General features: G+C 46.4%; 1 protein-coding gene across 6 annotated transcripts in view; it reads left to right on the forward strand.

The window, feature by feature from the left end:
• The window catches only part of LOC140403999 (liprin-alpha-3-like), a 185,493-nt gene that overhangs the window by 123,277 nt on the left and 48,050 nt on the right, over positions 1 to 14,166 (forward strand). For 3 of the 6 annotated variants that reach the window (XM_072492330.1, XM_072492332.1, XM_072492334.1), the window contains 2 exons: positions 11,638 to 11,867; positions 13,035 to 13,275. In XM_072492330.1, the coding sequence (XP_072348431.1) occupies positions 11,638 to 11,867; positions 13,035 to 13,275 (471 nt within the window). The remainder of the gene's footprint in view (positions 1 to 11,637; positions 11,868 to 13,034; positions 13,276 to 14,166) is intronic. The other 3 variants (XM_072492331.1, XM_072492333.1, XM_072492335.1) reach the window with 1 other exon arrangement.

Raw genomic sequence — 14,166 nt, forward strand, 5'->3', positions numbered from 1 at the left:
CCTCTGTCCTAAACCGTCCACCCCATATCCTCAGATTGTGATCCCTGATCCCGGAGGCCCCCACCATGATGGACTGGGAGATCCCTTGCTGCCTGCCCCTTTCAAAAAATAACTTTGACAGAAACCTTGGCAGAGTCTTGCCTAGAGCTTTGCTTGCATGGACCACAGTCCCTCCCTCCTGTAGCCACTGATCATGTGTAAGGTTGGACAATGTGTCAGCAGCTTCTGGTCTGGACTGGGTTTGGTTCTTTGAGTCTCACTTGCTCACTGATGTGTTACCTGATGATATTTTTCCCCCCCCTTCCCGTACCAGCCTTCCCGAACAGGCGCCGGAATGTGGCGACTAGGGGCTTTTCACAGTAACTTTATTGAAGCCCACTTGTGACAATAAGCGATTTTCATTTTCATTTCATTTCATGTGTCTAGGCGTTCGATCCTGTGTAAATTGCGAGTGTCTGGGAGTTAGATCCAGTTTAATTTGCGAGTGTCTGGGAGTTAGATCCAGTGTAATTTGCGAGTGTCTGGGAGTTCGATCCAGTGTAATTTGCGAGTGTCTGGTAGTTCGATCCAGTGTAATTTGCATGTGCCTGGGAGTTAGATCCAGTGTAAATTGCGAGTGTCTGGGAGTTCGATCCAGTGTAATTTGCATGTGTCTGGGAGTTCGATCCAGTGTAATTTGCATGTGTCTGGGAGTTAGATCCAGTGTAATTTGCATGTGTCTGGGAGTTAGATCCAGTGTAATTTGCATGTGACTGGGAGTTAGATCCAGTGTAATTTGCATGTGTCTGGGAGTTAGATCCAGTGTAATTTGCGAGTGTCTGGGAGTTAGACCCAGTGTAATTTGCATGTGTCTGGGAGTTAGATCCAGTGAAATTTGCGAGTGTCTGGGAGATAGATCCAGTGTAAATTGCGAGTGTCTGGGAGTTCGATCCAGTGTAATTTGCATGTGTCTGGGAGTTAGATCCAGTGTAATTTGCATGTGTCTGGGAGTCAGATACAGTGTAAATTGCGAGTGTCTGGGAGTTAGATCCAGTGTAATTTGCATGTGTCTGAGAGTTAGATCCAGTGTAATTTGCATGTGTCTGGGAGTTAGATCCAGTGTAATTTGCGAGTGTCTGGGAGTTAGATCCTGCGTAATTTGCGAGTGTCTGCGAGTTAGATCCAGTGTAATTTGCGAGTGTCTGGGAGTTAGACCAAGTGTAATTTGCGAGTGTCTGGGAGTTCGATCCAGTGTAATTTGCGAGTGTCTGGGAGTTAGATCCTGTGTAATTTGAGAGTGTCTGGGAGTTAGATCCAGTGTAATTTGCATGTGTCTGGGAGTTAGACCAAGTGTAATTTGCGAGTGTCTGGGAGTTAGACCCAGTGTAATTTGCATGTGTCTGGGAGTTAGATCCTGTGTAATTTGCGAGTGTTTAGGAGATCGATCCTGTGTAATTTGCATGTGTCTGGGAGTTAGATCCTGTGTAATTTGCGAGTGTCTGGGAGTTAGATCCAGTGTAAATTGCGAGTGTCTGGGAGTTCGATCCAGTGTAATTTGCATGTGTCTGGGAGTTAGACCCAGTGTAATTTGTGAGTGTCTGGGAGTTCGATCCAGTGTAATTTGCATGTGTCTGGGAGTTAGACCCAGTGTAATTTGCATGTGTCTGGGAGTTAGATCCAGTGTAATTTGCGAGTGTCTGGGAGTTAGATCCTGCGTAATTTGCGAGTGTCTGCGAGTTAGATCCAGTGTAATTTGCGAGTGTCTGGGAGTTCGATCCAGTGTAATTTGCATGTGTCTGGGAGTTCGATCCAGTGTAATTTGCGAGTGTCTGGGAGTTAGATCCTGTGTAATTTGCGAGTGTCTGGGAGTTAGATCCAGTGTAATTTGCATGTGTCTGGGAGTTCGATCCAGTGTAATTTGCGAGTGTCTGGGAGTTAGACCAAGTGTAATTTGCGAGTGTCTGGGAGTTAGACCCAGTGTAATTTGCATGTGTCTGGGAGTTAGATCCTGTGTAATTTGCGAGTGTTTAGGAGATCGATCCTGTGTAATTTGCATGTGTCTGGGAGTTAGATCCTGTGTAATTTGCGAGTGTCTGGGAGTTAGATCCAGTGTAAATTGCGAGTGTCTGGGAGTTCGATCCAGTGTAATTTGCATGTGTCTGGGAGTTAGACCCAGTGTAATTTGTGAGTGTCTGGGAGTTCGATCCAGTGTAATTTGCATGTGCCTGGGAGTTCGATCCAGTGTAATTTGCATGTGTCTGGGAGTTAGATCCAGTGTAATTTGCGAGTGTCTGGGAGTTCGATCCTGTGTAATTTGCGAGTGTCTGCGAGTTAGATCCAGTGTAATTTGCGAGTGTCTGGGAGTTCGATCCAGTGTAATTTGCATGTGCCTGGGAGTTCGATCCAGTGTAATTTGCATGTGTCTGGGAGTTAGATCCAGTGTAATTTGCGAGTGTCTGGGAGTTCGATCCTGTGTAATTTGCGAGTGTCTGCGAGTTAGATCCAGTTTAATTTGCGAGTGTCTGGGAGTTAGATCCAGTGTAATTTGCGAGTGTCTGGGAGTTAGACCCAGTGTAATTTGCAAGTGTCTGGGAGTTAGACCCAGTGTAATTTGCATGTGTCTGGGAGTTAGACCCAGTGTAATTTGCATGTGTCTGGGAGTTAGACCCAGTGTAATTTGCATGTGTCTGGGAGTTAGATCCTGTGTAATTTGCGAGTGTCTGGGAGTTAGATCCAGTGTAATTTGCATGTGTCTGGGAGTTAGATCCAGTGTAAATTGCGAGTGTCTGGGAGTTATATCCAGTGTAATTTGCATGTGTCTGGGAGTTAGTTCCAGTGTAATTTGCGAGTCTCGGGGAGATAGACCCAGTGTAATTTGCGAGTGTCTGGGAGTTCGATCCTGTGTAATTTGCATGTGTCTGGGAGTTAGATCCAGTGTAACTTGTGAGTGTCTGGGAGTTAGATCCAGTGTAATTTGCGAGTGTCTGGGAGTTTGATCCTGTGTAATTTGCATGTGTCTGGGAGTTAGATCCAGTGTAATTTGCGAGTGTCTGGGAGTTCGATCCTGTGTAATTTGCATGTGTCTAGGAGTTAGATCCAGTGTAATTTGCGAGTGTCTGGGAGTTCGATCCAGTGTAATTTGCGAGTGTCTGGGAGTTAGATCCAGTGTAATTTGCATGTGCCTGGGAGTTAGATCCAGTGTAATTTGCATGTGTCTGGGAGTTCGATCCTGTGTAATTTGCATGTGTCTGGGAGTTAGAACCAGTGTAATTTGCGAGTGTCTGGGAGTTAGATCCAGTGTAATTTGCGAGTGTCTGGGAGTTAGATCCAGTTTAATTTGCGAGTGTCTGGGAGTTAGATCCAGTGTAATTTGCGAGTGTCTGGGAGTTCGATCCAGTGTAATTTGCGAGTGTCTGGTAGTTCGATCCAGTGTAATTTGCATGTGCCTGGGAGTTAGATCCAGTGTAAATTGCGAGTGTCTGGGAGTTCGATCCAGTGTAATTTGCATGTGTCTGGGAGTTCGATCCAGTGTAATTTGCATGTGTCTGGGAGTTAGATCCAGTGTAATTTGCATGTGTCTGGGAGTTAGATCCAGTGTAATTTGCATGTGACTGGGAGTTAGATCCAGTGTAATTTGCATGTGTCTGGGAGTTAGATCCAGTGTAATTTGCGAGTGTCTGGGAGTTAGACCCAGTGTAATTTGCATGTGTCTGGGAGTTAGATCCAGTGAAATTTGCGAGTGTCTGGGAGTTAGATCCAGTGTAAATTGCGAGTGTCTGGGAGTTCGATCCAGTGTAATTTGCATGTGTCTGGGAGTTAGATCCAGTGTAATTTGCATGTGTCTGGGAGTCAGATACAGTGTAAATTGCGAGTGTCTGGGAGTTAGATCCAGTGTAATTTGCATGTGTCTGAGAGTTAGATCCAGTGTAATTTGCATGTGTCTGGGAGTTAGATCCAGTGTAATTTGCGAGTGTCTGGGAGTTAGATCCTGCGTAATTTGCGAGTGTCTGCGAGTTAGATCCAGTGTAATTTGCGAGTGTCTGGGAGTTAGACCAAGTGTAATTTGCGAGTGTCTGGGAGTTCGATCCAGTGTAATTTGCGAGTGTCTGGGAGTTAGATCCTGTGTAATTTGAGAGTGTCTGGGAGTTAGATCCAGTGTAATTTGCATGTGTCTGGGAGTTAGACCAAGTGTAATTTGCGAGTGTCTGGGAGTTAGACCCAGTGTAATTTGCATGTGTCTGGGAGTTAGATCCTGTGTAATTTGCGAGTGTTTAGGAGATCGATCCTGTGTAATTTGCATGTGTCTGGGAGTTAGATCCTGTGTAATTTGCGAGTGTCTGGGAGTTAGATCCAGTGTAAATTGCGAGTGTCTGGGAGTTCGATCCAGTGTAATTTGCATGTGTCTGGGAGTTAGACCCAGTGTAATTTGTGAGTGTCTGGGAGTTCGATCCAGTGTAATTTGCATGTGTCTGGGAGTTAGACCCAGTGTAATTTGCATGTGTCTGGGAGTTAGATCCAGTGTAATTTGCGAGTGTCTGGGAGTTAGATCCTGCGTAATTTGCGAGTGTCTGCGAGTTAGATCCAGTGTAATTTGCGAGTGTCTGGGAGTTCGATCCAGTGTAATTTGCATGTGTCTGGGAGTTCGATCCAGTGTAATTTGCGAGTGTCTGGGAGTTAGATCCTGTGTAATTTGCGAGTGTCTGGGAGTTAGATCCAGTGTAATTTGCATGTGTCTGGGAGTTCGATCCAGTGTAATTTGCGAGTGTCTGGGAGTTAGACCAAGTGTAATTTGCGAGTGTCTGGGAGTTAGACCCAGTGTAATTTGCATGTGTCTGGGAGTTAGATCCTGTGTAATTTGCGAGTGTTTAGGAGATCGATCCTGTGTAATTTGCATGTGTCTGGGAGTTAGATCCTGTGTAATTTGCGAGTGTCTGGGAGTTAGATCCAGTGTAAATTGCGAGTGTCTGGGAGTTCGATCCAGTGTAATTTGCATGTGTCTGGGAGTTAGACCCAGTGTAATTTGTGAGTGTCTGGGAGTTCGATCCAGTGTAATTTGCATGTGCCTGGGAGTTCGATCCAGTGTAATTTGCATGTGTCTGGGAGTTAGATCCAGTGTAATTTGCGAGTGTCTGGGAGTTCGATCCTGTGTAATTTGCGAGTGTCTGCGAGTTAGATCCAGTGTAATTTGCGAGTGTCTGGGAGTTCGATCCAGTGTAATTTGCATGTGCCTGGGAGTTCGATCCAGTGTAATTTGCATGTGTCTGGGAGTTAGATCCAGTGTAATTTGCGAGTGTCTGGGAGTTCGATCCTGTGTAATTTGCGAGTGTCTGCGAGTTAGATCCAGTGTAATTTGCGAGTGTCTGGGAGTTCGATCCAGTGTAATTTGCGAGTGTCTGGTAGTTCGATCCAGTGTAATTTGCATGTGCCTGGGAGTTAGATCCAGTGTAAATTGCGAGTGTCTGGGAGTTCGATCCAGTGTAATTTGCATGTGTCTGGGAGTTCGATCCAGTGTAATTTGCATGTGTCTGGGAGTTAGATCCAGTGTAATTTGCATGTGTCTGGGAGTTAGATCCAGTGTAATTTGCATGTGACTGGGAGTTAGATCCAGTGTAATTTGCATGTGTCTGGGAGTTAGATCCAGTGTAATTTGCGAGTGTCTGGGAGTTAGACCCAGTGTAATTTGCATGTGTCTGGGAGTTAGATCCAGTGAAATTTGCGAGTGTCTGGGAGATAGATCCAGTGTAAATTGCGAGTGTCTGGGAGTTCGATCCAGTGTAATTTGCATGTGTCTGGGAGTTAGATCCAGTGTAATTTGCATGTGTCTGGGAGTCAGATACAGTGTAAATTGCGAGTGTCTGGGAGTTAGATCCAGTGTAATTTGCATGTGTCTGAGAGTTAGATCCAGTGTAATTTGCATGTGTCTGGGAGTTAGATCCAGTGTAATTTGCGAGTGTCTGGGAGTTAGATCCTGCGTAATTTGCGAGTGTCTGCGAGTTAGATCCAGTGTAATTTGCGAGTGTCTGGGAGTTAGACCAAGTGTAATTTGCGAGTGTCTGGGAGTTCGATCCAGTGTAATTTGCGAGTGTCTGGGAGTTAGATCCTGTGTAATTTGAGAGTGTCTGGGAGTTAGATCCAGTGTAATTTGCATGTGTCTGGGAGTTAGACCAAGTGTAATTTGCGAGTGTCTGGGAGTTAGACCCAGTGTAATTTGCATGTGTCTGGGAGTTAGATCCTGTGTAATTTGCGAGTGTTTAGGAGATCGATCCTGTGTAATTTGCATGTGTCTGGGAGTTAGATCCTGTGTAATTTGCGAGTGTCTGGGAGTTAGATCCAGTGTAAATTGCGAGTGTCTGGGAGTTCGATCCAGTGTAATTTGCATGTGTCTGGGAGTTAGACCCAGTGTAATTTGTGAGTGTCTGGGAGTTCGATCCAGTGTAATTTGCATGTGTCTGGGAGTTAGACCCAGTGTAATTTGCATGTGTCTGGGAGTTAGATCCAGTGTAATTTGCGAGTGTCTGGGAGTTAGATCCTGCGTAATTTGCGAGTGTCTGCGAGTTAGATCCAGTGTAATTTGCGAGTGTCTGGGAGTTCGATCCAGTGTAATTTGCATGTGTCTGGGAGTTCGATCCAGTGTAATTTGCGAGTGTCTGGGAGTTAGATCCTGTGTAATTTGCGAGTGTCTGGGAGTTAGATCCAGTGTAATTTGCATGTGTCTGGGAGTTCGATCCAGTGTAATTTGCGAGTGTCTGGGAGTTAGACCAAGTGTAATTTGCGAGTGTCTGGGAGTTAGACCCAGTGTAATTTGCATGTGTCTGGGAGTTAGATCCTGTGTAATTTGCGAGTGTTTAGGAGATCGATCCTGTGTAATTTGCATGTGTCTGGGAGTTAGATCCTGTGTAATTTGCGAGTGTCTGGGAGTTAGATCCAGTGTAAATTGCGAGTGTCTGGGAGTTCGATCCAGTGTAATTTGCATGTGTCTGGGAGTTAGACCCAGTGTAATTTGTGAGTGTCTGGGAGTTCGATCCAGTGTAATTTGCATGTGCCTGGGAGTTCGATCCAGTGTAATTTGCATGTGTCTGGGAGTTAGATCCAGTGTAATTTGCGAGTGTCTGGGAGTTCGATCCTGTGTAATTTGCGAGTGTCTGCGAGTTAGATCCAGTGTAATTTGCGAGTGTCTGGGAGTTCGATCCAGTGTAATTTGCATGTGCCTGGGAGTTCGATCCAGTGTAATTTGCATGTGTCTGGGAGTTAGATCCAGTGTAATTTGCGAGTGTCTGGGAGTTCGATCCTGTGTAATTTGCGAGTGTCTGCGAGTTAGATCCAGTTTAATTTGCGAGTGTCTGGGAGTTAGATCCAGTGTAATTTGCATGTGTCTGGGAGTTAGATCCAGTGTAATTTGCGAGTGTCTGGGAGTTAGACCCAGTGTAATTTGCAAGTGTCTGGGAGTTAGACCCAGTGTAATTTGCATGTGTCTGGGAGTTAGACCCAGTGTAATTTGCATGTGTCTGGGAGTTAGACCCAGTGTAATTTGCATGTGTCTGGGAGTTAGATCCTGTGTAATTTGCGAGTGTCTGGGAGTTAGATCCAGTGTAATTTGCATGTGTCTGGGAGTTAGATCCAGTGTAAATTGCGAGTGTCTGGGAGTTATATCCAGTGTAATTTGCATGTGTCTGGGAGTTAGTTCCAGTGTAATTTGCGAGTCTCGGGGAGATAGACCCAGTGTAATTTGCGAGTGTCTGGGAGTTCGATCCTGTGTAATTTGCATGTGTCTGGGAGTTAGATCCAGTGTAACTTGTGAGTGTCTGGGAGTTAGATCCAGTGTAATTTGCGAGTGTCTGGGAGTTTGATCCTGTGTAATTTGCATGTGTCTGGGAGTTAGATCCAGTGTAATTTGCGAGTGTCTGGGAGTTCGATCCTGTGTAATTTGCATGTGTCTAGGAGTTAGATCCAGTGTAATTTGCGAGTGTCTGGGAGTTCGATCCAGTGTAATTTGCGAGTGTCTGGGAGTTAGATCCAGTGTAATTTGCATGTGCCTGGGAGTTAGATCCAGTGTAATTTGCATGTGTCTGGGAGTTCGATCCTGTGTAATTTGCATGTGTCTGGGAGTTAGAACCAGTGTAATTTGCGAGTGTCTGGGAGTTAGATCCAGTGTAATTTGCGAGTGTCTGGGAGTTAGATCCAGTTTAATTTGCGAGTGTCTGGGAGTTAGATCCAGTGTAATTTGCGAGTGTCTGGGAGTTCGATCCAGTGTAATTTGCGAGTGTCTGGTAGTTCGATCCAGTGTAATTTGCATGTGCCTGGGAGTTAGATCCAGTGTAAATTGCGAGTGTCTGGGAGTTCGATCCAGTGTAATTTGCATGTGTCTGGGAGTTCGATCCAGTGTAATTTGCATGTGTCTGGGAGTTAGATCCAGTGTAATTTGCATGTGTCTGGGAGTTAGATCCAGTGTAATTTGCATGTGACTGGGAGTTAGATCCAGTGTAATTTGCATGTGTCTGGGAGTTAGATCCAGTGTAATTTGCGAGTGTCTGGGAGTTAGACCCAGTGTAATTTGCATGTGTCTGGGAGTTAGATCCAGTGAAATTTGCGAGTGTCTGGGAGTTAGATCCAGTGTAAATTGCGAGTGTCTGGGAGTTCGATCCAGTGTAATTTGCATGTGTCTGGGAGTTAGATCCAGTGTAATTTGCATGTGTCTGGGAGTCAGATACAGTGTAAATTGCGAGTGTCTGGGAGTTAGATCCAGTGTAATTTGCATGTGTCTGAGAGTTAGATCCAGTGTAATTTGCATGTGTCTGGGAGTTAGATCCAGTGTAATTTGCGAGTGTCTGGGAGTTAGATCCTGCGTAATTTGCGAGTGTCTGCGAGTTAGATCCAGTGTAATTTGCGAGTGTCTGGGAGTTAGACCAAGTGTAATTTGCGAGTGTCTGGGAGTTCGATCCAGTGTAATTTGCGAGTGTCTGGGAGTTAGATCCTGTGTAATTTGAGAGTGTCTGGGAGTTAGATCCAGTGTAATTTGCATGTGTCTGGGAGTTAGACCAAGTGTAATTTGCGAGTGTCTGGGAGTTAGACCCAGTGTAATTTGCATGTGTCTGGGAGTTAGATCCTGTGTAATTTGCGAGTGTTTAGGAGATCGATCCTGTGTAATTTGCATGTGTCTGGGAGTTAGATCCTGTGTAATTTGCGAGTGTCTGGGAGTTAGATCCAGTGTAAATTGCGAGTGTCTGGGAGTTCGATCCAGTGTAATTTGCATGTGTCTGGGAGTTAGACCCAGTGTAATTTGTGAGTGTCTGGGAGTTCGATCCAGTGTAATTTGCATGTGTCTGGGAGTTAGACCCAGTGTAATTTGCATGTGTCTGGGAGTTAGATCCAGTGTAATTTGCGAGTGTCTGGGAGTTAGATCCTGCGTAATTTGCGAGTGTCTGCGAGTTAGATCCAGTGTAATTTGCGAGTGTCTGGGAGTTCGATCCAGTGTAATTTGCATGTGTCTGGGAGTTCGATCCAGTGTAATTTGCGAGTGTCTGGGAGTTAGATCCTGTGTAATTTGCGAGTGTCTGGGAGTTAGATCCAGTGTAATTTGCATGTGTCTGGGAGTTCGATCCAGTGTAATTTGCGAGTGTCTGGGAGTTAGACCAAGTGTAATTTGCGAGTGTCTGGGAGTTAGACCCAGTGTAATTTGCATGTGTCTGGGAGTTAGATCCTGTGTAATTTGCGAGTGTTTAGGAGATCGATCCTGTGTAATTTGCATGTGTCTGGGAGTTAGATCCTGTGTAATTTGCGAGTGTCTGGGAGTTAGATCCAGTGTAAATTGCGAGTGTCTGGGAGTTCGATCCAGTGTAATTTGCATGTGTCTGGGAGTTAGACCCAGTGTAATTTGTGAGTGTCTGGGAGTTCGATCCAGTGTAATTTGCATGTGCCTGGGAGTTCGATCCAGTGTAATTTGCATGTGTCTGGGAGTTAGATCCAGTGTAATTTGCGAGTGTCTGGGAGTTCGATCCTGTGTAATTTGCGAGTGTCTGCGAGTTAGATCCAGTGTAATTTGCGAGTGTCTGGGAGTTCGATCCAGTGTAATTTGCATGTGCCTGGGAGTTCGATCCAGTGTAATTTGCATGTGTCTGGGAGTTAGATCCAGTGTAATTTGCGAGTGTCTGGGAGTTCGATCCTGTGTAATTTGCGAGTGTCTGCGAGTTAGATCCAGTTTAATTTGCGAGTGTCTGGGAGTTAGATCCAGTGTAATTTGCATGTGTCTGGGAGTTAGATCCAGTGTAATTTGCGAGTGTCTGGGAGTTAGACCCAGTGTAATTTGCAAGTGTCTGGGAGTTAGACCCAGTGTAATTTGCATGTGTCTGGGAGTTAGACCCAGTGTAATTTGCATGTGTCTGGGAGTTAGACCCAGTGTAATTTGCATGTGTCTGGGAGTTAGATCCTGTGTAATTTGCGAGTGTCTGGGAGTTAGATCCAGTGTAATTTGCATGTGTCTGGGAGTTAGATCCAGTGTAAATTGCGAGTGTCTGGGAGTTATATCCAGTGTAATTTGCATGTGTCTGGGAGTTAGTTCCAGTGTAATTTGCGAGTCTCGGGGAGATAGACCCAGTGTAATTTGCGAGTGTCTGGGAGTTCGATCCTGTGTAATTTGCATGTGTCTGGGAGTTAGATCCAGTGTAACTTGTGAGTGTCTGGGAGTTAGATCCAGTGTAATTTGCGAGTGTCTGGGAGTTTGATCCTGTGTAATTTGCATGTGTCTGGGAGTTAGATCCAGTGTAATTTGCGAGTGTCTGGGAGTTCGATCCTGTGTAATTTGCATGTGTCTAGGAGTTAGATCCAGTGTAATTTGCGAGTGTCTGGGAGTTCGATCCAGTGTAATTTGCGAGTGTCTGGGAGTTAGATCCAGTGTAATTTGCATGTGCCTGGGAGTTAGATCCAGTGTAATTTGCATGTGTCTGGGAGTTCGATCCTGTGTAATTTGCATGTGTCTGGGAGTTAGAACCAGTGTAATTTGCGAGTGTCTGGGAGTTAGATCCAGTGTAATTTGCGAGTGTCTGGGAGTTAGATCCAGTGTAATTTGCATGTGCCTGGGAGTTAGATCCTGTGTAATTTGCATGTGCCTGGGAGTTAGATCCAGTGTAATTTGCGAGTGTCTAGGAGATCGATCCTGTGTAATTTGCATGTGTCTGGGAGTTCGATCCTGTGTAATTTGCGAGTGCCTGGGAGTTAGATCCAGTGTAATTTGCAAGTGTCTGGGAGTTCGATCCAGTGTAATTTGCAGGTGCCTGGGAGTTAGATCCAGTGTAAATTGCGAGTGTCTGGGAGTTCGATCCTGTGTAATTTGCATATGTCTGGGAGATAGATCCAGTGTAATTTGCATGTGTCTGGGAGTTAGATCCAGTGTAATTTGCGAGTGTCTGGGAATTGGTTCCAGTTCATTGCGAGTGTGGCACTGATACTTTATGGTATAAGTGTTTAGCAGGATGTTGTTGAATATTTGTTCATTTAGGAAAAAATAAATAGGAGCAAGTGAGACACATTAAAAGTAACAATAGTGTTGTGGGTGTTTGGGAGGGTATTATTGGTTAACACTTGTAGGTAGTCGGCAGCTAGAAATTGTCGCAAGCATCACTCACCGGGACTAAATTCTGCTGCTGATGAGTTGTCCTTTATGAGCAGGTGCAGACGTTGAATGAACAGGAATGGGAACGTGCCCAACAGGCAAATGTCTTGGCCAACGTTGCCCAAGCATTTGAGAGTGACGTGGATGGCTCGGACATCGACGATGATGACCGGGAGACGATATTCAGCTCGGCAGACGTCCTGTCCCCAAGCGGACAAACGGACGTCCAGACCCTCGCCCTGATGCTTCAGGAACAACTGGAAGCCATCAACAAGGAAATCAGGTGAGGAAGATACATCCGAGGAAGCCCAGCCTTTCGATCCTGTCGCCCAGACACCAGTGAGCTGTGGTTTCCAATCATTAGCGGTGCTGTCTGTCTCTCATTGAGGGAGTATGTTTGTGTGCGTGTACATGTTAATCTGCTGATGAACTCACTAATGAATAGAAATGTTCCCTTCAGGGGACCCAGGGATAACATTACCTCTTTCACAGAGTGGTGTAATTCAAAGCCAGCACTCTCCTCCTAGCACACACACTCCCGCTCCATCTCACACTCCCTCTCTCTTTGGCTCTCTCTTTTAATTTTGATCGAGTAAACGAGAAGACACTGGCAGAAGGGTCGGTAACCAGAGAGAGACACAGATTTAAGATAATTGGTGACAGAGATGAGGGTTCTTTTTAGACAGTGGGCTGTGGTGACCTACAAGGAGCTGCCTGAAATGGTGGCGGAAGCAGATTCAGTGGGAACTTTCAAAAGGGATAAATCCTGGAAAAGCCAAACTTGCAGGGCTATCGTAATAACAATAATCTCTACTGTCACAAGTAGGCTTACATTCACACTGCAATGAAGTTACTGTGAAAATCCCCCAGTCACCACACTCCGGCGCCTGTTCGGGTACACGGAGGGAGAATTCAGAATGTCCAATTCACCTAACAGCACGTCTTTCGGGACTTGTGGGAGGAAACCGGAGCACCCGGAGGAAACCCACACAGACACGGGGAGAACGTGTTGACTCCGCACAGACAGTGACCCAAGCCGGGAATCAAACCTGGGACCCTGGAGCTGTGAAGCAACAGTGCTAACCACTGTGCTGCCGTGCTGAGAAGGATAAAGGGAGGAGAATTAACTGCATCATTCTCTCAAAGGGCTAGTGCATGTTTGATGGGCTGAATGGCCTCCTTCTGTCAAAGATGATTCTATGATTCATCCCTTCTGTTGTGCTCTGTTTAAAGCTGGGTCCTAAACATGAATGGAGTGTCCAATTGTAATCCCCATTGTAATTATAACAGTGCCAGCAACACAGCAGAGGTGCTGCTGCACTCACTGAATGATCCCCCCCCTGTTGAATTCTGCTAGCGAGCAGATATCTAGGGAAGTAGGCCGACCAAAGTCCCACTGCAGTCCCAGAAGGTGGCCAGGCTGAAATGCTCGTCCGTTTGTGTGTTTCAGGATGATTCAGGAGGAGAAGGAGACGACAGAGCTCCGGGCGGAGGAGATCGAGAGCCGGGTGGGCAGCGGGACCCTGGAGGGACCACAGTCGGGCCGGTATCGCTCGGCCCCCACGCTCGCGCACTCCGTCACTGCGTCGACACTCGCCAGCCCCTCACCGCCAAATAGCGGGCATTCCACACCCAGGCTGACGCCACACAGCCCTGCCCGAGAGTCTGACCGGCTCAGTGCCAGCAATGCGGTAAGCTTCTCGTCATCCGACTTAGACACCCGTGCAGGAGGGTGGAATATTTTTAAACTCGAGGCTTTGCCGGAGCAGGAGCCCCAGCGTAGGTCCGCGAGCAGATATGTTTTTAATCCCTGAAGCCGACATATGTTGAGTTTAAGATTGCTAGTCTGGCACGATGTCTGTAAAGGAAATGCTCCTTGTTTTAAAAAAATAAATTTAGAATACCCAATTATTATTATTTTTGCCATTAAGGGCCAATCCGCCTAACCTGCACATTTTTGGGTTGTGAGGGTGAGACCCACGCAGACACGAGGAAAATGTACAAACTCCACACGGACAGTGACCCAGGGCCAGGATCGAACCCGGGTCCTCAGCGCTGTGAGGCAGCTGTGCCAACCACTGCCCCACCGGGCCTCCAAGGAAACGCTCTTTGTTAATGTGTTGGGTGTCACTCCACAAGTGTAGAAGGGGTTTGTACTGAGGCCCCAGCGATAGATGTTGGCTGCAGAGGAACCCTCTCCTGTCCAGAACCTTTTTAGCAAGGACCACAATTCAAACCCCTACCATTTGATAGGCGGGGTTTTATCACAAGGAACCTGTTCGTGACTTCCAGTCTTGCCCATTCCTTGATCCAAAGGGTGTCTCTTGGGAGATCCTGCTTAGGTGGAAGATTGGGCAGTGGGTGAGTTGAATAGGCTGCCGTGGAGTGGGTAAGTGAGGGGATGATTTCAACCAGTTTGTGGGGTTTTTGTCGTGTCAGTGGATGTGTGGGGGGAGCAGTGATGTTTGCAAGGACAAGAAGCCAGGGGAGGGGTGTCGAGTGGAGAGTTCTAGTTACGATGGAACATTGTTGCACTCAGTTGTGCGATGACCATTGCCGGACAGGCACACAGTACTGTGCTG

This window comes from Scyliorhinus torazame, chromosome 29 (assembly GCF_047496885.1).
Source record: "Scyliorhinus torazame isolate Kashiwa2021f chromosome 29, sScyTor2.1, whole genome shotgun sequence".
Taxonomy (NCBI): domain Eukaryota; kingdom Metazoa; phylum Chordata; class Chondrichthyes; order Carcharhiniformes; family Scyliorhinidae; genus Scyliorhinus; species Scyliorhinus torazame.